This window comes from Topomyia yanbarensis, chromosome 1 (assembly GCF_030247195.1).
Source record: "Topomyia yanbarensis strain Yona2022 chromosome 1, ASM3024719v1, whole genome shotgun sequence".
NCBI lineage: Eukaryota > Metazoa > Arthropoda > Insecta > Diptera > Culicidae > Topomyia > Topomyia yanbarensis.
The window spans coordinates 190,618,220-190,642,560 of NC_080670.1; the positions used below are offsets into that span (position 1 = coordinate 190,618,220).

General features: G+C 33.4%; 2 protein-coding genes across 3 annotated transcripts in view; one reads left to right on the forward strand and one right to left on the reverse strand.

The window, feature by feature from the left end:
* The window catches only part of LOC131685101 (RING finger protein 17), a 519,412-nt gene that overhangs the window by 214,376 nt on the left and 280,695 nt on the right, over positions 1-24,341 (reverse strand). The window lies entirely within an intron of this gene.
* On the forward strand, positions 9,825-11,421 carry LOC131685151 (uncharacterized). The gene has a single exon (XM_058968642.1). It carries the CDS (start codon positions 9,861-9,863, stop codon positions 10,242-10,244), a length of 384 nt encoding a protein of 127 aa, XP_058824625.1. The 5' UTR covers positions 9,825-9,860; the 3' UTR covers positions 10,245-11,421.

Genomic DNA, 24,341 nt, shown 5'->3' on the forward strand with positions numbered 1-24,341 from the left:
CCACTATTGTGTTGCATTCATCGAACCTGCAGGCGGCGACGGCGGCTCCAGCGATGAAATGATGACGCAATTTTGTAATATCGTGAGCGTAAAAAAGATTTATGCTGCTGCCGCTCATAAGTGGAACACAATCGCGGAACACCTTCAGCCGCCTTTCATCCAACACCCATATTTGTCTTACTCATGGCCTACAGCCCTTTCGCGTTAAAGTCGCCAAGCGAACCGAACAAAACACCGTTCACAATTGGCCTCCCGAAATAGTTACGCCGATTTCCGCAAGTGCACCGCGCGGTTTTCAATTGATGCAGGAAAGCAATTCATTATTTGAAATTGACCGCCGCCGCCGCCCAGCCTACTATGGTTTCCTCCTGTCCGGGAAAATTTACAAACAATCAATTTTCTCGACCGAAAAGTTTCCGCAGAAGAACGTGTGTCTCCAGGGAGAAGCTATCGTTCATTCCGTGGTCAAGGAAACTGACAATTGAATCTTTTCTCGTTTGTGAATCTGCTCCTGTGTACTCTGTCTGTGCCATCCGGTCAACCTCAATCAGCAACATGTGTAACGATTAGAGAACGATTGCTGTCTTTGTGCGGCGTCGTCGTCGTCGTTTCGCTCCGTGGAAAATAGTTTGTACTCCGTTGGCCGTGTGGAAGAAAGGCATATTATCACATTTGTACGGCAGAGGAAATCGAACAAATTCGAGTATGTATACTACAAACTTCGAAACTCCTAATTTTATCGTACAAACAGGAACTCCATCCGATCGAAGAGAACACCGTGATGTTATCGTTCCGTCTTTGCCAATCTCGGGACTATCGGAGAAAAACACATTAACCCGGACCGACAAAACGAACCTGGAACATCTACCTACGTCTCCGACTGTGTGTCGATTAGATTTGGTTTGTTCAATTCGCTTCACGCTTTCCGGACCATGCCGCACAATTCCGAGACCGCAAAATCGACACGAGAAGAAGCCTTTGCTCCTCTATCTGTTAATGACGACCGTCGTAGGCTCTCGGCGTTGGCTTACATTTGTACAACCTCACTCTGTCAGAGGCCTGAAAATGTACAACCGTTCCGGTTCCATGTTCGCATCTCACCGGTCGGAATGTAGCTGATAGCTGGCAGTGTCCCTCTTTCTTCTAATTACCTACAGTTCCTTCCGGGAAGCGGACAAATGATTTTGTTATTTCTCCTGGTACACACGACGACGGTGCAGGAATTCAAAACTCGGAATCGAAGCCGACCCGGGGTCTCTCTCTAGTTCGGTTCGGTTGGTCATTTGCTTGAAAGGTGTTTTCCCTCACTGGAATCGATGTCGGGTTTCTTGTTTGATCGGTGCTAATAGCATGCCGCACAGCCGAGCCGACTACCGACGACCGTGTGGTAAGATGCATCATTTGCGAATTATCGTTAGAGGGATTCCTGTTGTTCCCCGACCCGGGTTTGTTCGTTTCATCAGCATCGACGAAATAGAAAAATTCACATCTCCCCGTTCGATCAGGATCCGATGGTGTGACGATGAGGACCTCCCCCGTCCGTGCACAAACTAATACTCCATTCCACAAAGGATTTCGGTGCACAGACAGTGAGGATGCAGTTGTCACCATGGACCAAAGGACGTGCTTCATTATGCTTTCATATACGAAATACTCTCCCCCACCTTGGCTTGGGGGAACGTTGAAATACCGTTGACCTGGGATAAGAGCTACCGGCGAAAGGTGATGATGCTATGGTCAGTATCAACTCCTGGAAAGTGAAGTACCTATGCAGATTTTGGGGTGAAACCACAAGTAAACAAATCACCTTTGTCTGCTCGAGCAGTTGTTTTTGATAGGAAATGAGATTAATGAATTTGAAATGGTAATTTTAAGAGTGAGGAAATTTTTGTTTGTCTTCTGCTGATATTTTTCCACTATGATGAATCATTTTCTACGTAGTTAAATGATTTGGGCAGAAATTCAAAATTCGAAAATAAGAAATTCAAAACAAAAATAAATTTGCGAATAAAATTAATAAAAACAAACGTATGGAACAGAGTAAGCCTCGAGGTCTGCAATAAAAAAATGGTTTGGCAAGCAATTTGTAACTACGAATTGAAAACATATTAAATATTTATCAAAAAAGGTTCTTGGAAAGTAATGGCTCAAACAATTAAATTCGATCTCTGTCCTCGAGGCTTAAGATTTCAACTTCGAAACAGCCGACTCGTTGTTCAAAATTCAAAACTCGAAATAAAGAATTCGATATTCAGATTTTTTAAGTTTTTCAATATTCCAAAAAAAAATTCAAAATTCCAAATATTGTCAAAATTTTCAAAATCCAAAACTTTTTAAATTCTCTATGAATAAAATGCTTGAATTTTAAAAAAATATGTTAAATTCTGGAAATATCCCAATGTCCAATATCTCAATTTTCCCAAAATTATAAAAAATTTCAAAATTTTGCGATTTCCAACAATATTTACGATCAACTTATAAATTTAAATATTTCTTGAAATAATCTTCAAATTTCTTGAAACAATATTTTTCAAGAGTCTCAAATTTCTTCAAATTCTCAAAAGCACCAAAATTTTTAAAAAGGTTCAAATTGTCCAAATCATTAAAATCCCTAAAATTCTTGAAAATCTCGAAAATTAAAAACATTAAAAATTCCTTAATTTTCAAAAATCTCAGATCTAAAATTTCTTAAAATATTCAAAATTCTCCAAATTAACCAAGTCTGCATTTTCTTCTCATTCTCAATATCGCAATAATTCCCAAAATCCCGAATATTTTCTAATTTTTCAAAGCCTTAAAATTCCTAAAATTTTCGAAAATTTAAAAATTTCATCGTGTCCAAATTTCAAATGCTCAAAATTCTTCCGAATTTTCAAACTTCTCAAAATTCTCAAAGTTGTAAAAATTCTCCAAAAACCCAATTCATAAAAATGCCAACAATTTCACAAACCTCAATATTCGTAAACTTATTACAATTCTCAAGATTCCTAAAATTCTCAAAATTTTTTAGATTTATCAAAATATCTAAAAGCTCAAAATTTTCAAAAATCGTTCAAATCTGAAAATCTTTAATGCTTTCTGAATTTTTAAAATCCGCCGTTCATATTTTTTACAAATTTCAAGTTCTTAAAATTCTGAAAATTGCGATTTTGTTTCCCAAAATTTTCAACATTTTAAAGGAATTGCAAAATTTTTAGAACGCTCAATATTCTTAAAATTCCGAACATTAAAAAATTCTCAATTTATTAAAAATATTGAAATCTTAAACTTGTAAACACTACTCAAAATCTAATTTTTTAAATTTCGTTCGATTTTAAAAATTTCACGATATCAAAAATAATCAAAAGTCTTTAAATTTTCTTCGAATTTGCAAAATTGCCAAAATTTTCAAAAGGCTCAATATTCTCGAAACTGAAAAAAATCCTTAAAGCTCTCAAAAATCTCAAAACTTGTCAAAATGTGTAAATGCTCAAAATTTTCATACTTCTCAAACCAGTGAAAACTCTTCAAAATCCCAATTTTCGAGGTTGCCAAAAATTAGAAAAGTTTAAATATGCTAAAAATTATTAAAATCCTTAAGATTGGACAGCGAATGGGCAAAAATCGAAAACGAAAAAAAGCAGTTTTTTCCACAGCGTGTGTTAGATTAAAGTACTGCTGATTGTATTTTATGAAGATCTAACACACGGTGTGGAAAAAACTGCTTTTTTTCGTTTTCGATTTTTGCCCATTCTCTGTTCAACCTTAAAACTGTTAAAACTCAAAAATCTTATTCTAATAATTCACAAAAATTTAGTAATTTTCAATTGTCAAAATCTTTATTTTTTTTCTTCAAAATTTTCAGATTGTTTTTGAATGCTGAATGAAATTTTCTAAAATTTGCTAACTTCTACAAAACCTCAAAAATCTTAAAATTTGAGATTTTCAAAATTTCTTCGAGTCCTCGAAAGTGCTCAAATTTTTAATTTTAGCATTCTCAAAATTATTAAAATCCTCAAAATAATTAAAATTCTCGTAAATATCAAAACGTGCATAAGTCTCCAAATGCCTAAAAATTTCATAAGTCCAGAGGTTTGCGTTTTGGCTTCGCTTCTTCATAACCATAGCACATAGCCACTGTACCAAGCTGACGCTAGTCTAAAATTGGAAACGTCAGTCTGGTGCAGAAGTCGTCAAGTGCCATGATTCTGAACAGGCAAAGGCAAATCTCTAGACTTCTGTAATTATGTTTTGTGCCCTTTTTAGCATAATGTGGTTTTAAATGATTTTTTCTCCTTTGGAAGCAATATAACTAATTTTTTTCTCAAAACTTTTAACTGCTCTAAAATCTTTATTCTCAAAATTATTACACTGCTCAAAATAATTAAAATTCTTAAAAATCACAAATTTCTTGGAATTTTAAAAAGTTTTTAAAAAGTTTAAGCCTCCTCAAATTTTTTGATGTTCTCAGTTCTGGAATTTTCTACGAATTCTAACATTTTGTTTTACAAGCTTTCTCCAACCTTTTTTAAAATAACAGAAATTCGCAAATATAAAAATTCTCAAACGCTACAAAAAAAATTCAAATTCACGAAATTGTGAAAATCAATTCTCAAATCGCTTAAAATATAATAATTTTCAAGTCTCAGATTGCTTAAATTCTCAAAATGTTCAAAAATCTCATTGTTCTTGAAAATGGTAATCCCGAAACTTCGCAAAATTCTCAAAAACCTAAAAAGCCTCGAAAATTTCAAATTTTCCAAAAAATTTATAATCTAGAATTTTTTGTTGAGCTTTCAAAATCTCAGTTCTTAAAGTACTCAAATTTCTACAAATTCTCAAAATTCTTTAAAACATTTTTTTTAATTTACAAAATTTGAATTTTGTTTTCCTTTAAAGTTTAAAATTTTCAAAGTCATGGATCAAAAAATTGAAATACTCTAAAGCCTGAAGCTTATACAAAAATTCTACAGGATCCTAAATTTTTAAATTTCAAAAATAAGAAAGTTAAAATTTTCTTCGAATGCTCAAAATTGGCTAAATTTTTAAATACCTCAATATTTTCGAATTTTTCAAAATTTTCCGATTTCTGAAAAATTCTCACAATTTCGAAATTTACAAAAAACACAAATATTCGATATTTTCTAAAAGTTTCAAACCGCTCAAAATTTGAAAAAACCCTCCCGAATCATAATTATTCAAATTTCCAAATATTCTCGAAATTACTAAAATTCTCACAATTGTTAAAGCTCAAAAATTTTCAAGTTCTTATATTTCACAAAGTTTTCCTTTCTTTTAAATTGAAAATTTTAAATCGTTTTCGTCAAAATTCACGAACAATCTCAAACCATACAAATTTACAAAAGTCTCAAAATACTTCAAAATCTCAATATGTATTATCAAAATTCGCAAAATTGTAAAAATTCCCCAGGATCTCAATTTTCAAATCTCGAAAACTTTAAAAAAAATTAAAACTCAATTATATTCAACTTTTCAAGTCTAATTTTTTTTCGAATTCTCAAAACTATCAAAAATTTTCCGGAGTCTCCAAATGCTCATAATTCTAAATTTCTCAAAAATGTCAAGATCCTAAAAATTTTCTGAACTCTTCTTAGTTCTACAATTTCTCAAATTTCTACAAATTCTCAAAATTCACTGTTTTGTTTAAAATTCTCTAAAATTCTAAACATTAGGAAATTTACAAAAGGTTTAGAATTACAAATTCAGATCTTAACAAAATTGGCTAGACTCTCGAAATGATCAGTCCTCAAAATGTTCTAAATTCTGAAAGCATCAAATTGTAAAAAACTCGAAAATTTCCAAAATTCTTCATAAAATTCCAAAACTATTAATATTTCTAAATTTATCTCCAAAATTTCTCAAAAATTATATTTTATTAACCCTTTCAGGCCCAACTTTTTCCTAGTGCATGTAGAGTTTCAAAGCTATTTTTCCTTGAAAACGGTGAGATCAAGGAATACGAAAAGTCTCTTTTCATAAAGATAGGTGCTTCCCTTGCAGTGCTAGAAGCTGCTCAATTTTTACCTTCCAATGCTCAATACAATTCTCCTAGAATATTTACAACAGTCCAATTGCATGGAAAACGTAGCCAAAGACAGACTAAATTGAAAAGTTTTATCAGTTTTCAAAAATATTGCACCATTACGGAGATAAATGAAAAATTAATTTTTTGTCGTCAACGTAAACTGTCCCTGGCTGCACTGCTCCAGCGGAATCCGATCAGACTAATTGCAATAACTTCAGTTCTAGAGCTGATCCTTGTAACTGTTAATGCTCAAATGAAATTCAATAGTCACATTTATTAGCCTTACTTGCTTTTGCGAGCAAAACTTGCGTCAATCAAATGTTATAGATGTTTAAAAACGTTGTTGTCCACAAACAACATGGGCATGAATGGGTTAAATATTCAAAATCTTAGAATTCTCAATCCTTATCGTTCTTAGAATTTTTTTTAAAGTTTATTTATTTTAAAAAAATTTGCAAAGTAAACAGAAAACCTAAAATTCAGAAATTTTCAGATTCCTTAAAATTTTAATAACAATGAAGAGCAGATTTCATCAGCCTAAAATATACCAAGTGACGGATGGATCCTCAAAATGGATTTTTACTGTATTTTAAAACGTTTAAAAATTCTTAAAAATTTCAAAATTCTACAAATGTTCAATATTCTAAATTCTTCAAAATTCTAGAAAATTCTCAATAGTCTAAAAATTCTTAAAAACATGAATATTCTCCGAAATATTCAACATTCCACAAAATTTTTGAATTCTCAAAATTGAAAATTATTATAATTCTCGTAGTTCTTAAAATTCTTCAGATTCTTAAAATTTTCGAAATTCGAAAAAAAAATCTCGTGTTCACAAAAATAAAAAATTTTGAAATACTTTTTAATTTATACTTAATTTTTGATATTCTAAGAATTCGGAAAATTGTCAATATCCTTAAAACTCTTAAAATTCTGCAAATATCGGATTTGTCCGAATTCTCGTAATTTTAATATTTTTCAAAACCCTCAAAAATTTGGGCCCTGAAATAATTGAGAATTTTCAAAAGTCGAAATACTCAATATTGTCAAGATTCTCACAATTCTTTCAATTGTCCAAATAGCCAAAATCCTCGCAAATATAAAAACTCTATATATTCATTTGAATATTCTTAAAATCTTCGGAACTCAAAATTTTCAATATATTTGAAATTCTCAAAATACTCGAAAATAACAATATTTCCAATTATTATTCAACTTAAATTTTCACGAAAAATTCTCAAAATTCTTCAAAATTTTATAAGTTTAAAACTTTTCGAAATTCTCAAAAGGCTCAACGAATCAAAAAGCTTCTCAAAATTTTCAAAACACTCAAGGTTTCAACATAGGAAGCATAAAAATTCTAAAAATCTCAAAATTCTAAAAATTACTTCAATTTTACGAATGTCCAAATTGTCCGAATTCTCAAAACGATTGAAATACTAAAAAAATCAATTTCTCGAAAATCTTCATATTTCTCCAATTCTCAAAAATTCTCAAAACTCAAAATGATTCTCTTTCTCAGGGTTGTTGAAATTCTTAAAATTTTTAGAGCTCTCGAAACTCTTATTATACGATTTTGATTTTTTCTCAAAAAGAAAAATACTCAAAATTTCTAAAGTACTCCAAAGCTTCAAAATTCTCTCCAATTCGTAAAAATGCATCTGCAAATTTTGCGATGCACAAGATGATACTGGCATTTTTTACTGAATTTATTGTTTCAATTGCCTATTTTGCATATATTTTCATATACAAACTTGAAAACTCTTGTGAGTGAATTAGAGTTTTCGATGAAAGCTCATATTTGACAAGTGGTATGTGAAGTCAACTACCGTTCGTTTGATTTAACAGTTTTCCGAAAAAAAGTCAAAATTGTTGTCGGTCTATGATCACTGATTCGGCAAGGAGATAGTTATTAGTAGTAGTAGGCGGCGGCAGGACTTATGCTATGTATCTTATTAGTTAAGGTGAAGATATGTGGAAGCCACGTTGCTAGGCACCGACTCGCTTGTTTACTTTGAGAAAAACTGAAATCTGAAGTGAAAATTCAAACGCACAAATGAGAATTTCCGAACATTTTCCTTTGGTCATCTATACATTGGCAGAAAAATTTGAAGTTTTGTTAGTAACCGATTAAAGTTTCGCGAGTGTTTTTGCAGTGGTGTGTGAAAAAAGTGCAATGAAAAAGAGAAGAAAAATAAGTGTTTCGAAAAGAAACCCCAAGTGAAGAGGGGTGATATTTTCGCACAAAATAGGAGCTACAGATGGCATTCCGTCAAAAATTCGGATTGATTGTATAGGAAAATTTTCTAGCTTCCTTAAGTAGCAGTTTCGTGGCACACCATCAAGGTTAGTGTGTTGAAAAACGTATTTTTATATTTGCTCATGTCAGATACATGGGAGGCAGGGGTGTGCGCGGCGTAGCAGCTATGCTGTGACTCGCATGTATAATGTCCTTAAGGTTCCATGTTAATAATATAAATAAAATTGCTCCTGTCGGACAATTCGTTCTGTGGCTAACAATAACTCTTATCAGAGCTAGAGAAACAATGTAATGAATTTAATTGACTATTTCTTCCATAACTTACCATTACATTCATTTCAGATAGTTCGAAACTTAAATGAACGCCGAAATAACCCAAAATATCCAACCGAAACTTGTTCGTGTTTGGCTGTAACTCATTTCATGCCAACTCCAGCCTCGAAACTGAATATTTGTGCAGTCAGTTTAAGCTAGGAGTTTGAAGGCGACGCACGGACTATTTATTCAGGAGACCGTACATCAAGAGCTGTATACTGAATTTCTTGGGTAATAAGTAGATTCTTTTGCATACCTTCCCAGCGGTATATGAAACATTCAATTGGGTTTAACAACAAAAATCTGGTACACGGGAAAAAAACGTGTCTCATACCCGGATACATTATTTTATAACTAGGATTATATTTTAATATAAAAATTCCGGCCACAAAAGTCTCCAGAATCATCTTCTCAAAACAATCACGCATAAAATTAGGGCTATGAACTGTGACCATTCCGCATTTTCCTCTGCATATTGTAATCAATTTCGAGACGCCAGTCAGCTTCCCAACGTCGTCGTAAACTCAGTATCATAGCTTGAATGGGGACCATGTTAAACCATGTACCACCATCATCAGCACTAACCAAAACGAAGAGGAGATAAATCTTATTCATTAACTGTATAGTCTTCCGGGTAGTGTCTCGACATGGCTTATTAGCAGAACAACACTCGGATTGGCTGGCGTGAAGAAGCATCAACGCTCCCGTGTTTCACTTGAAGGTGATAAATATTTACGAGTCCCCCTAACCAACTAACCAACGAAGGCCAGATAGACTTCACCAGCTGGATTTATCTTGGTGGGACGTAGACCACCGACCACGTCGAAAGGCTTAAACAACGAATTAATATCCATTTTCCTGTTAAAGCGACGGCGGGTTGAGTCGTGTTTGCTTCCGGAATTCCTTGTCCACGGTAAGAATGTTAATACCTGCTCAGAGTGCGTGCTTTGATATTGTCCATGGAAGCAATTACTGAAAATGATTAAGGTTTTAATACCATGCTAGAAATTCTCAATTATTAGAATGAACGGGAGCATATTCTTGTTAGATCATCATTTTCCGCAGTACACAAAAACACACAAAAACCACCGACATATGACTGTACCCACCCGAAAAATACTAAACCCTCCTTACCAAGATAAGATTTCGTTCGCTGATAACCGTCTTATCACCAACTTGCTATAAATGTAACCCTAACTACGCTTCAGCGGACAGCTCATTCACATTCAGCAAGTTTACTTACGTCAACCCGCCAGGAAGATGTCACACTATCCGAACCAAGGTCACTTCCCGCACGGTCAACCGCTTCCGCACAATCCACACGAGGGACCGATTTCACACACCGTCTTCCCGCCGGACATGAACCCAAACTATCCCCATCGACCGCTGCCGGATCCAACCACAGGTCACTACTATCCACCGGGAGGCGTACATCCACCCGGGCACTATCCTCCGCCACATCTGATGCCACCGTCGCTGGATGATCCACACTATCCGCAGTATCCACCGGGACACTATCCACCCGGGCACTATCCACCGGGTGTCATCTATCCACCCGGGCACTACCCACCGCACTATCCGATTCATCAGCAGGCGGTCGCTTACGGAGGTTCCAACCCGAGGAAGACGGAGGAGAAAAAGTAGTTTTTGTTTTTGAAAAAGTGTCAATATAAAGTAGGCCTTGCTTAGATATATTTTTCCCGTTGGAAAATGGAACATTTTCATCGTCATTCCGGAGTGCGATTTTCGGCAGTACGTTTCGAATATTTTCTTAGTGACAGAAAAACGAAAAAAAAGTGTTATGCCCATTGTACTGTATTTTTACATTAAAGCAAATTTTGCGTTATTTACACGATAAAAATTGCACGATGTAAAGAAAAAGGCAAAACTAGTGACACATCCTTCTATAAACAATTCCTGTATGTGTCGATGACCTTAAAAAAATTAGAAAAAAAACTACCAGTATTACCTGGACTCGAACCGACAATCTTTCACTCGCTGAGTACGCCTATTCACGGATAAAGTTTCAACGAGAAATAGCTGAATGAATGTGTATATGTAAGGCAGTAGGCTTTGTCTTTCTTTAATTCGAGTTTTGCCTTATTGCAAAGCACCGAATGACGTTTTTGCGCATTGTTTAAATTGTTGATTTGATTTGGTTGTATAAATCGTTGAATTGGTCCATAGTGCAAATGAGAGCTTATTTCGATTATTTTCCGTTTCGACTTCGACTAGCATATTATGTAAAGAGTTAAAAGGAGCATACGTAAATGCAATCGAGTTATAACCGAACGAAAAAGTAAACATAGAGAGATGCTGCCATTTGCCCACACGATCCCTTGGAACAAGTTTGCTGCAAATGTGATTCGCTGATAAGCTGTTATCAATCCTCCGTAGCTGCAACTGATTACTCTACCCAGTTTGTCAGTAAGTAGCTTCAAACCGGACCGCGAAGATGTCCCAGTACAACCAACCACTCCCCGACCAACAACTCTTCCCACCTGGACGGCGAATGTCTCGTAATTACGCCGACGAGACTCCAATCACGCACACCGTTTTCCCACCCAAAATGAACGCAAGTTTTATGGTTCGACCGGAACCGTACACGGGTCACTATCCCTCGCAACAGCTGCGGCCGCCGCCATCGTTGTACAATCATCATCCCATGGGAGGACATAACAATCCGGCGGATCATCCTGCACCGAACTTCCCGCCAGGACGTTACCCACAGAAGTCTACTACTGGATCGGGAGATAGCCAATGATGGTGGATCGTTTAGTGTGAAATAGTGGACTTTAAATAAACGTAAATGGAAATCTCATTTCGATTCGTGTGAGTCGCATATCAGTCCCATAAAAATAGGAAATCCCATAGAAAACGGGACAACTAGGCGATCATGGGTAGTCCGCTTCAAGTAGTATTTTCGCTAGGAAATTCGGCATTCGGACGAAATATTCAACATACTCCACATACACTAATATCATTCAGTAAAAAATATTAACTATTTCTGGTACCCAGAACAAGAAAAAAATCTGTGAATTATTTATAAGAGTGAAAACAATCTGTCATATCGGTGAAATTTGTGATACTATAGAAAAATCTGTGAGTTTGGCAACCTTGCAACAACGCTCTTTAGTTAAGTGCTGAATTTCTTCATGTGTCATTGTTCTTTACATAGTCAATGCTGATATATCCATGTTAGTAGATTATGAAACTCGGCAGAGAACACATACGAATATTGAAAATAGAAAACTAAAAATAAAAAATCAAAATAAATTAAAAACTAATGATTGAAAAATTAAAAATAAAAAGCAAACCAAAAAATACAAAATAAAATGTAAAAAATTAAAAAAAAAGAAACACATGAAAAACAAAAAAAAATTAAAACTGAAAATGGAAAATTAAAAATTAAAGAAATCGCTAATAGAAAATTCATTTATCGAAAATAAAAAAACAAAAATTGCAAAGAGAAAATCGAAAATCAAACATTCAAATTCGAACAACAAAAACCGAAAGTCGAAAACCGAAGATCGAAAATCAAAAATTCAAATTCAACAATTAAAAAAAGAATATCGAAAAACAGAAATTGGAGCAACGAAAATCGAAATTCGAATAATCGAATATCCTGTTCGTGAAATTCGGAAATTGGAAAATGAAATTTGAAAATCGAAATTCGAATACGATAATTGAATTTCGAGAAAAAAAATCGAAAACTGAAAATTGATTGAAATTCGAACAAAGTAAATCAAAAATCGACATTCGAACAGCGAATGTCGAAAATCAAGATTGGAGAAACAAAAATCGAAAACTAGAAAAATGGAAATGGAGTTGAAATTCGAAAATAGAAAATCATAAACCAAAACAACAAAATTGAAAATCAGAAGTCGAATTTCGAAAAACCAAAATCGATAACTACAAATCGATATTCAAAAATCAAATATAAAACAACGAAAGTGGAAAAATGAACATTTTAAATCGAAACTCGAACATGAAAATCAAAAATCGAAAATCGAATGTCAAAGTTTTGAGTCGAAATTTGAACGACGAAAGTGGGAAAATGAAAATAATGGAAATCGAATTTCGAAGAACGAAAATTGAAAATCAAGATTCGAACAACGAAAAAGGAACATTTCAAAAAGCAGAAAGAGAAATCAAGAATCAAAAATCGAAATTAAAAATTCGAAAATTGATTGGAATATCGAAAATTGAAGAATGTCGAAAACTTGGAATTCGAACAATGAAAATCAAACTACGAAGGTTGAATTTCGAGAATTGAATATAGAAAATCAAATCACGAAAATTGAAAATCGAAATTTGAGCCAAGAAAATCGTAAAATCAAAAATCGCTATTCGAACAATGAAATCAAATCAAAATCGCAAAAATGGAAATGAACTTGAACACGAAAATCGACAATCGAAAACTGAAAATCAAACAGCTGAATTCGAACAACAAATGTGGAAAAATGAAAATTGTTACTCGAAATTTGAAAACCGAAAATTAAACATAATTAACATCAAAATCCGAAAATAGACAATCGGAAACAGAAAACAAAATAGATAAATCGTGAATCGAAATTTGAACACCGAAAACATGTAAAACGAAGCATGGAAATATAAAAAAGTAAAAATAAATTAAAAATTTTAAAGTTTAAAAATTTGAGAAAGAAAGAATAAAAAAATTCAAGAACTAAAGAAATAAAACAAAGAAAAAATTTAAAAAAACAAGAATTAGAAAATTAAAACATAATAAATTAGAGAATCAAAAATGAATAGCTCAAAAAATAAAAAAAATAAATTAATAAATTAAAAAATCAGAAAAAAATTAAAATGCTAAAAAAATTTTAAAAATTTAATTTAATTTAATTCAGGATTCAAAAATCAAGAAATTAAAAAAAAATATTAAAAAATCACAAATTTTAAAAATTCAAAAATTTTAAATTTAAAAATGCTAACATTTCAAAATATTAAGATTTAAAAATCTGAAGAATCTAAAAAATTTAACATGCAAAAATTACAAATTTCAGCATTTAAAAAAATTAAAGTATAATAATTAATAAATTAGACATTAAAAAATAAAAATAAAAAATAGAAGGAATAAAAAAATTAAAAATCAGCATATCTTAAAAAATTGAAATTTAAAATTTCAAGAATGTTAAAATTTGAATAACTAAAAATTTTAAAATTTAAGCATTAAAAAGCCAAAAAGTTTAAAAACCTATGAATTTAAAATATTTAAGATTTAAAAATTTAAAGATTTAAAAATTTAGAAAATTGATAATTTTGATGTTTTAAAATTCTAAAATTTAAGAATACAGTGCGATGCATTCGTTTAGCCGCACTTATGGAAAATATCCCAACTTTTTTGGTTCAGTTCAAACCTAGATATGGATAGTGTGGGTGTATTAGTGACATCTCGTATTGCGTATATAAGTTCTACATTATACTGTTTTTATTGTTGACGGTGGTAATTTTGCTTTTAAGCTGATTTTGTCAATTTGGATCGTTGCAAACGTTTAGACGCAGGTTTAATTTCAAGTGATTTTACAACATAAAGTCGTTTGTATCCACTCCTGGAGGATTATTCACTTGGCAGTTAGTCTTGTAAATAGTTAACGTGGAACATTGAACAATTATAATGTTTTTTCAGATATGGGTAAAGCAAAACGGTTGGACGAAGTGGAAATAGGCCAAATTCGCGTTTTGAAGAGTCAAAATCTTTCTAATCGCGAAATTGCTCGGAAAATCGACAGATCCGAGAAAGTTGTACGAAATTTTCTCAAAAATCCAAAAAAGTACGGGGTTAAGCCACGTACTAAGGGAAACGCTAAATTGTCGGCCAGGCAAAAAGGTCAAATTCGTCACGAAGCTACGCAAAATCGTTTAAACTGCCGTCAAATTATAAACAAACTTGATCTTCCAGTGCATAAATCCACTATTAGTCGGGTTCTCAATAGCACACCGAACATCAAATGGATGAAACCCAAGGCGAAACCCAGGTTGACATCCCAACACAAGGTAAATCGTCTGCGGTTTGCACAGGAGCATATGCACTGGACCGATGAGTGGCGCCAAGTAATATTTTCAGACGAGAAAAAATTCAATCTTGATGGCCCTGACTGCTACAGCCATTATTGGCATGATTTAAAGGATAAATCAATCACTCGTTCTAAGCGAAATTTTGGAGGTGGCACGGTCATGGTATGGGGAGGATTTTCTTTCGACCATAAGCTACCCATCTGCTGGATTACTACAAGAATGAATTCCAGCAGCTATTGTGAGCTACTGGAAGATGTTTTGGTGCCCCACTTAGATAATTACTCTGATGAAAAGATAATTTTCCAGCAGGACAACGCATCTATTCACGTATCACGTCAAACCAAAGCATGGTTTATTGAGAAGGAAATCGCCGTCCTTGATTGGCCAGCATGCAGTCCGGATTGCAATCCAATTGAGAACCTTTGGGGCATATTAGCTTCAAAAGTTTATCAAAACGGGCGCCAGTTCAACTCTACAAAGGACCTCAAAAATTGTATACGGGAACACTGGGAACAAATCGATCCACGAACTATCCGAAACCTCGTTAACTCAATGTCCAACAGAATTTTCGAAGTCATTAAGAGTAAAGGAGGAGCTACCAAATATTAAATTTCCGGTGGAAATATAACAAATTTTCTAATTCCGATCCGATCCGATGTGCGGCTAAACGAATGCAGCTGGGAATTTACGATTTTTTTCATTTTAATTTTTCTGCGTGAACTATTTTTGAAGAAATTGGAATTTTTGTTTTTGTTTAGTAATGAGAAATAAAACTAAATTATATTCTATGACATTCTACTTGTTTCTGTTTGAAATAAATTCGAAAGACGAGTGCGGCTAAACGAACGCGTCGCACTGTATAATAATTTTATTTTTTTTAAATTTGAAGCTTAAAATTTTATAAATTGGAAGATTAAAAATTAAATAATTTCAAATTTACCAAATATAAAACAACATAAAAATTGTTTATTATAGAATCAAAAAATTAAAAATAAAAAAAAATTACATAATGAAAAAATTAAAAAAATTAAGAACTAAAAATTAAAAGGTTCAAATATTGAAAAACCAAGAGTTAAAAAATCAAAAACATTAAAACAGTAAAAAAATTAACGATTAAAAAACTAAAATCAAGAAATTTAAAAATTTAAATTCAAAATTAACAAAATTAAAAATGATTAGAAACTAAAAAAATAAAAATCAATAAAACAGAAATTGCAAAATTTAAAAATTAAAGAAAGTTAAAAAATGAGAAAATGAAAAATGAACAATGAACAATGAACAATGAACAATGAACAATGAGCAATGAACAATGAACAATGAACAATGAACAATGAACAATGAACAATGAACAATGAACAATGAACAATGAACAATGAACAATGAACAATGAACAATGAACAATGAACAATGAACAATGAACAATGAACAATGAACAATGAACAATGAACAATGAACAATGAACAATGAACAATGAACAATGAACAATGAACAATGAACAATGAACAATGAACAATGAACAATGAACAATGAACAATGAACAATGAACAATGAACAATGAAACATGAAACATGAAAAATGAAAAAATAAAAAATGAAAAAAATGAGCAATGAAAAATGAAAACCGAAAAAAAAATTAAAAACATGAAAACATAACAACAGGAAAACATGAAAACAAGAAAAATTATAAATTAAAAATGAAAAATAAACTAGGAAAAATGAAAAAGAAAATGCTTTCGAATTTATGGTACCGGTTTTAGTTCGTTGATTTTCGGATTTCAATTTTCGACTTTAGGTTTTCGTTTTTTTCCTTTCGGTTATCGATGCTCGACAGATTTTTCGATTTTTTATTATCCATTTTCGAAATCCGATGTTCTATTCGCAATTCTCAAATTTCGATTTCTAGCCTTCGATGTTTCTATTTTCGACTTTTGATTGTTCGATTTTCAATTGCAAACGGTTTTCGGTATTCAATTTTTGCTTTTTTATTTTTCAATGCTTTCTAGTTTTCTATCTTCAAGTTTCAATTTTTACTTTATTTATTTTATTATTGCATATGTTGGATCGTCTAGAGAAAATGCGCTGAAGAGTTTACTCGAATTTGACTTGGTTTGTCTGCTAGAGCCCATCAAATATATTTTCATATGAGACTGATAAAATCAGGTGCTCATAAAATCAGATCTTCACTGCATCAATATTAGAAAATTGAAAATCAAAAGTCGAAATTCAAAAATCGTAACCAAACAAAAGTCGGAAATAGAAAACCGAATTTGATTTTAAAAAAACGAAGATCGAAAATCGCAAATGAAAAATAAAAACTAAAGAATAAAAAATGAATCATCTGAAAAATGAAGAATGAAAGATGAAAAATGGAAAGTTAAAAATAGGAAATGAAAAATGAAAATCAGAAATGAAAAATCGGAAATTGAAAACCATAAACAGAAAAAAAAACGTTTTTAATCCACCTAACAGTGTGATGAGACATTTCTTATAACTCTTATCACTCTTCGGATATTATATCGTTTGAGAACATTTAGAACTTGAGGCTTCGCGATGTTTTTGATAACACATACTACATGGGATAGTGGCAGGAATCGCTCAAATCAGCATAGGACAACATCAGTGCTAGAAATCTCAAACCAAATCAATTGAAAAGCGAAAAAATGGCCCATAAAATAGACATACCAACGAGTTATTGTTAATGCTCTGTCAATAAAATATCTATATTATGGTGGACAAAACTGAATTTTCCTAAAGGGGTTATATATTGTACTGTGCCAAAAAAAAATTTGTTTTTGAATCGATTTGAAGTTTATACTTTACTCAAATTTCCAACGCGACTGAGAACTAAGAAATCAACGCTTTTTCTTGAAAAGGGCGATACTAGCAGTGATACCATTCAAAGAAAATCAACAGTGAATATTTCCAGACTTGGTTTTATTTCCTATTTAAGAACTATTGTGTTTTCTACATCCTAGATTGCATGATTTAGTGATCGAAACCCAGAACTTCATAAAGTATTTGAAATCATTAAATAAAAATTTGTTTTTACTATTTAAAATGACAAAATGATAGTATCGCCCCTTTGGCGATTGTTTACTTTTTCGGTCCCACCTATCAGCATTGAAGTTTTTTTTACAATAACTACCGTTTTACACCACCGATTTCGTCCGAGTTTTTTCAATAGCGATCATTGTTACTATTTACAGCTGATAATCCTAAAAAATACGAAAACACAGTTTCGCCTCTAAACTGCTAGCAAAAAAAAGTATCGCTCTGTTTGTTTGCATAAATAAATAAAATAAATAAATAAACAAAAATACAGTTTCGCCCGTTGTATTTTTTGCTGTAGTTTAAGAAAGCAATATCGTAGAATCAAATTTTTTAGGTTAATTTATTGCGTTTCAAAGCCTTCATTCGCATGTATGAAAAAAGCCCTATGTTTACATTTGTAAGTATCGCCATTTTCACAAAAAAGCGTTGAAATGAAATCGCAGCTCCGGATATCACGCTATCTCTGAAGTGCATGCGTGCATAGTTTCAAATTTTACTTCGACATCGACTTTTTCTAAAGGTGACTTCCCAGTAGTATCCTTGATTTGAATTATTATCGCTAATCCTAATGCCAAAGAACAAATAAAAACCTCACGAAAACGAACCGTTTGGGAAAATCATCATCATTACTGGGATTTCCATTTTCACGAAACTTTTCGATAACCTTCCGTCACTTGCGTTAATGCCCTGGTTGCACCGTGCTCTGAAAATCTAGCGAAATCGTCTTAGGGCACCAGTGGGTCTAATTCAGATCTATCTGCGCGGCGAGTTTACTCTGTAAATAATACTATAAATTTCTATTCCATAATTTTCAGTTCAGCAATTCGAGAGTACTCACCGCAAGCCATGAAAAATAGACTACGTTGTGAAGCGATGGTCACTATTTATTAAAAAATCACGGTTAAATAAAAAATTAAACTATTAAAAAATTTCAAATAGTTTATAATTTTCACAAACTTATTAGGAAAAATTATTTAATAAGCTTTCGTAATATTGTGTAGGAAAAAAGCTGAAAATTTCAGTATTTTCTCTATCTGCAACATATAAACCCTTAAGTATCCCAATTAATTGGTATACGAATTGGAATAGGTTCGCCAAATTTTGGAAGAAGTCTATAAAATAACCTCTTGAAAGCTACCTAAAAATTGTTGTAGTTCGATGCAATAAAAAATCATATTTGGCAATTCATATTTGGCTGATACAATTGGGGTGTCAATGTATTATAATAGATATTCAGTATTCGAAGAAGTTTCTTGTGAACGAGTGTTGAACGACTTTGTTTCTACTTACTTGAAGTCAGCGGCGTAGCCAGAAATTCGGTTTGGCGGGGGTTTGGTGAAAATCGAGCTTACTGTCCAAACGGCATAATTCCGAAACCATAATTTTTGAAGTTTTAAAATTATGCAGAATTATTTTCCAGAAAATAGTAACAAGGTTCGTGTCTTTAGCGAATTTGTTGCGACTTTATTGTAGTCATGAATATTAACCTGAGAAAATGCACCATAAATACTTCTTGGACGATATACCGTCAAAATTATTTTATCAAATGATGCGCTGTTTAACGTTTGTAAAACTCATCGAAGATACTAAACCTCCGAAATTGGCGGTTTCAAAATGATGTTATCTTGACCTTAAATTACTGTTTTTAAACATTTGACCTATACATACAATTGGTCATACAACAAAAATCAAATGCTCATCAAAATCGATCAGAACCTGCTAGAGTCGAATGGAAATCGTCATTTTTCATAAATTTCTCTCTACATTCGGAAAGTGTTATCCTCGTTATTAATCATATTACGTTTTCGTCTCAACTCGACGCATTCCCAAAATAAAAACCTGTTTTAATCCATCTAGTGGTGCAATTGTGCTTGTCTCATTTGTCCAGACTACGATTCCATGGCTGGTTATGTTCAATACAATGGTGGAAATGAATATTACATGTTCAGTACGATTTGCACATACATACAATCGATCGACAGCCACGATCTTGAGATACTATGTGATACTGAAACATCGCTTGAAACCAGCGGCGGATCATGGAGAAAGATCCGAGAGGTCCAGGTCCTGCCGAAAATTTTCAACTTGTTAAGAAATTTTAAATTAGTTTTAATTTTAAAGTAGCGACCCCTCACTGCATACTCCCTCCGGGCCGGTATGATTGACGATTTTTAGAGTGATTGCATTACCTTTCTATATGAGAAAGGCAAAAATGTACCAAAGTCCAAAGAAGTCAATTTTTGTCAAACATCTCAATGTTTCATGCATTTTAAAGTCATTTGGCATCAAAAATACAAATTCGATTTTGAAAATTTTTCATTTCAGTTTATATGAGAATTTGCGGTGTGATTGCACTCTTCAACTCGTAACTCACGAACCGGAAGTCCAATCAATAAAAAATTCAATAGCAGCCGATGGGAAGGTTGTACCTAACTTTGTGCAAATCGGTCCAGCCATCTCTGAGAAACTGAGGTCACATTTTTTTCCACATACACACATACATACACACACAGACATTTTCCGATCTCGACGAACTCAGTCCATTGGCATATGACACTCGGTCCTCCGGGTCGGGATTAGATTGACGAATTTTAGAGTGAATGAGAAAGACAAAAACATTTTTGGCAAATGTTGAAAGTTATGCATTTTTTGGTGAGCAGTTCTATGTTTCATAGACATTAAATCAATTTTAACTTCGCTTCCTATTAAATAAAGACCCTTATTACAAAACATTTCTACAAAAACGAGATCAATTTGAAAATAAATCTGAGGATTATGATTGATTACAGAACTCTGGAATTTTCTTTTGGAATGTTTTCAGGTAGGAATTTGATATTGATGCAATTAGACAACTGTGAAATCAAAACCAATAGATCAGTTACATATCAGGACCCCATTCCGACAATTTATCAAAAGTCCTAATGATGTTAACAACAACAGGTTATCAATCCACGGATCAGATAATTGTTATTGTAATATTGAATTAAATTAGTCTGCATCAATAAATTTTCAACTTCAATCCAATATTTTGTTTGGATGTTGCGGGGGGGGGGGGGGGTGTTATACGGTGTTAAACCCCAAACCTTCTCTTGGCTACGCCGTTGCTTGGAGTTATTTTTTTCGCTTTTCATTTTCCGATATGTTTCAGATCGATCCGATGGTTATAAGTCAGAAAAATTGCAGTGAGAAGGTTCGCACAAATGAACATTTTTGTACTGATAAGTTATCAAGTTCCTTCCAGACAACTTGGAAGTGTTCGGTGATTATTTCTAGCGGTTGTAGATAGTAAAATGAAATACAAAAGTCGTTTTATCGAAATAATGTTTAGCTTATTTCAATGGATTATTACTATATTGAACAATAAATGGGCGACAAAGAGTAAGCAACAAACAACAAGCCACAACTTTTAAAGTATTCAAAATAGATATTTAAAGCCTTTAGTAAAGTTATTCGCCAAAGTAAGAGCTACAAATTTGCTGAAGACATCATTTCGATATAATCACTTCCAAGAAAATTTGTGAAAATATCTCACTCATAGGGGGATTAATCAGCAAAAGCACAATTCCAGAAGAAAGGCTATATTACCTCCATTAAATTCTCCGAAGATACTATTGACCTAAAATAAGCCGTTTTGGCGTTAATAATAGATTATATGTTTTTGGTCATATTTCTGGCAATGGGAAATGATAAAAATCTTTCGTCCGCATTTAATGTTAAATATCTCTTTTGATAATAGTCCGATTTCAACAATCTATAGCTTGTTCGAAAGATATTCGTTAAAGCTGTCTAAAAACATATGAATTGTTAATCTATATTGTCAATTTCGGCAGATAATTTCAAAAAACTGCAAAAAACGCCATTTTTACGCATTCAAACATTCATATCTTGGAAACTAAACATCAGAATCAAAAACAAATTAATAGCGTTCATACTGTTTTTTAGTTCTTTCATTTAAAATTGGTTTGGATAAGATCGGTTCAGCCATTGCTGAGAAACACGAATGAGAATTTGTCCGTTACATACACACACACACACACAGACACACACACACACACAGACATTGTCCCAAATCGTCGAGCTGAGTCGATTGGTATATAAGACTCGGCCCTCCGGGCCTCGGAAAAAATCTTGAAAGTTTGAGCGAATTCTATACATTTCTTTTATAAGAAATGTAAAACATAAATTAGGAATTAAAAAAAATCAAAATTCGAACAGTAAACATCGAAAGTCAAGTCAAAGAACGAAAATGAAAAAACGACATATAAAAACCGAAATTTGAACAGCGAAAATGGAAAATTGAAATTAGAAAATCATAGAAGAAAATGAAATTCGATTATTGGAGGACTTGTTGAACATACACTTTCAATTGGTGGGCATAGATAGCGTAGTTCGTAAATCGATTGCCTTGTACGCAGATCACCTGGGCTCGATTCCCAACCCTCACTTAGGGTTATAAATTTTTCTAACCCGAAAAAAGAGTCGAATTTACTCTAAAGGCTAAAACCTGGATAATCGAACTAGGAAAAAAAACTTATAAAATTCAAGAATTCAGTACTCTGGCGATTATTTAAAATACCTTAAATTACTCTTCAAAATCAATTTGAGAAATTAATAATGTATTACAGTGAAGACCCGATTTTATCAGCTTTTTGACCCGATTTTCTCAGCTTCGCATGAAAATTGATAGTTGGTAGTTTGCTGGGCTCTAGCAGGCGAACCAACTTGAATTCGAGTAAATACTTGCTTGAGCATATTTTTGTTATCTTGGAGATCCGTAATATGCAAAAATATTTTTTTTATGAAATTTGCGCTGTTAACTTAAGGGAAATTTATACAACATAATCAGAAAGGATTATGGGGCTATATCTAGGGACTAAAGAAGAATACTTAAAGAGCTTCGGTTTCTTGAAAAGAAAGAAAAATGTATGTCCCGATTTTATCAATGCCTAAAATTCACCAAAATTTAACGATAAAAACGGGTTTTCACTGTATCTTACAAAATTCGCACTTTTTTAGCCCACTTATAAATGAATTTTTTTTTCTAGATCTGAAATAAATTGTTAATCGCCGTGTTTAACATGTTAACATGTCATTGGGCAAAAGGTCACACAATAAAGGTCCTTGTGGGCTACCCTGAGGTGACCAACGCTAAAATTACGTTCGTCCAATAATCGTGAAACTTTTACTAATTAATGGATCAGAGACAAATTTCTCTTTTGCTATTTGCGTGCATTGAAATTAAAAAAAGGTTAATCAGAGATAACGGTTATAATTAAAAAGTAGCAAGCACGGAAAATGACAACCGGCGAAAGTACAGCGTTTCCTTTCTTCGACTGAACCGCACCAACAAGGAAACGTCCAAAGCGTATTCAGTTAAATTTTAATCGATCAAGAGTTGGTATCTCGAGCAACAAACAGCGAGGACAGCACCACATCATGCAGTTAGGCTTATGTGCACTTTTACTGTCCCGCGAGCAATAATCACATGCTAGTCTCGAACCGTGCAGTTTTCTTCGTTGCACCTTTCTGTTCATTATATTTATGAATAAGTAATGAAATAAATACCTGCGCGAGCGCTGCATCCTATTCGCATGTGGATGAAAGAAAGCATCACCGCCGTCGCCCCTGAGGACGTTTAAAATTCGATCATTAGGTAAGCAAACCGTAGCTCAACACATCGACCAGCTCAGCGCAACGCTCAGTGTGACACAGTAATAATTTAGAAAGGGAAAGTGCACACTGTCTTGCATGGGCCCTGCAAGCAGTTCACTCTCTTCACCTGTACACCCGTCCGTCGAAGATATGAGATATGCAATCCATGCTTTGTCCCTTGTCTTTGTTGTGTGACCGATGGTGGTTGGCGCAGAATGGAGGCCAGTGAAGGATTACGCCACCGTTTTGAGGTAAAAGTATTCGGATTTGTAGAAAAAAAGGCTCCTTTGGCTATTGACTAGACTTAGAACAAGTAATTAAAATATTTGACGGGACATTTAAAAAATTGGAAATTTTTTGATGACACTATAAATCCGTGATGCAAAAAGAACACATTCAGCTAGGCCAGTTTCTCTGGAATTTTCCCCGTCACTACAGAAGTAACCAGGTAGGAGAAAAATCGATAATGACGAAGCCATGAGTGACCAATTGCCTACGCACCCATCTGCTGTTTACCTAATTTGACACAAGCACTTTCTACTTCGGATTTGATCTGGCACCCCACATTAACGGTCCCGATCAACACAGAGTACGTGAATAACCCCTAACTATTTCACTTCTTACACACATTAAAACAGGGTAAAGAACTCGACCCGTCGAATGATTAGCGAATTTTCCTAATGAGATGAGCATTACGCCTGAAATTATATATCTACTTGTTGGTGTCTAATTGTTGTCCAACCCCTAGTCGCGGGGTACCCATTAACTCAAAAGCATTTTAGTAAAATATTTCCGAAGGGCATCCAGGAAAGGGGGCTATTAAATTAACAACCTGTCTCTCCTAGTCGAAGTACGGTCGGTCACGGACGTTTAACGGTTCACCAACTGGGAGGAAGCACGACGCAGCGATGATTGATTGGTCTCTGTACGGGGTTATATAGCGAAAAAAAAGGTGGAAAATGAAGTGCTTCTGGGGGATTGTGTGGTTTAACGATAGCAGTTT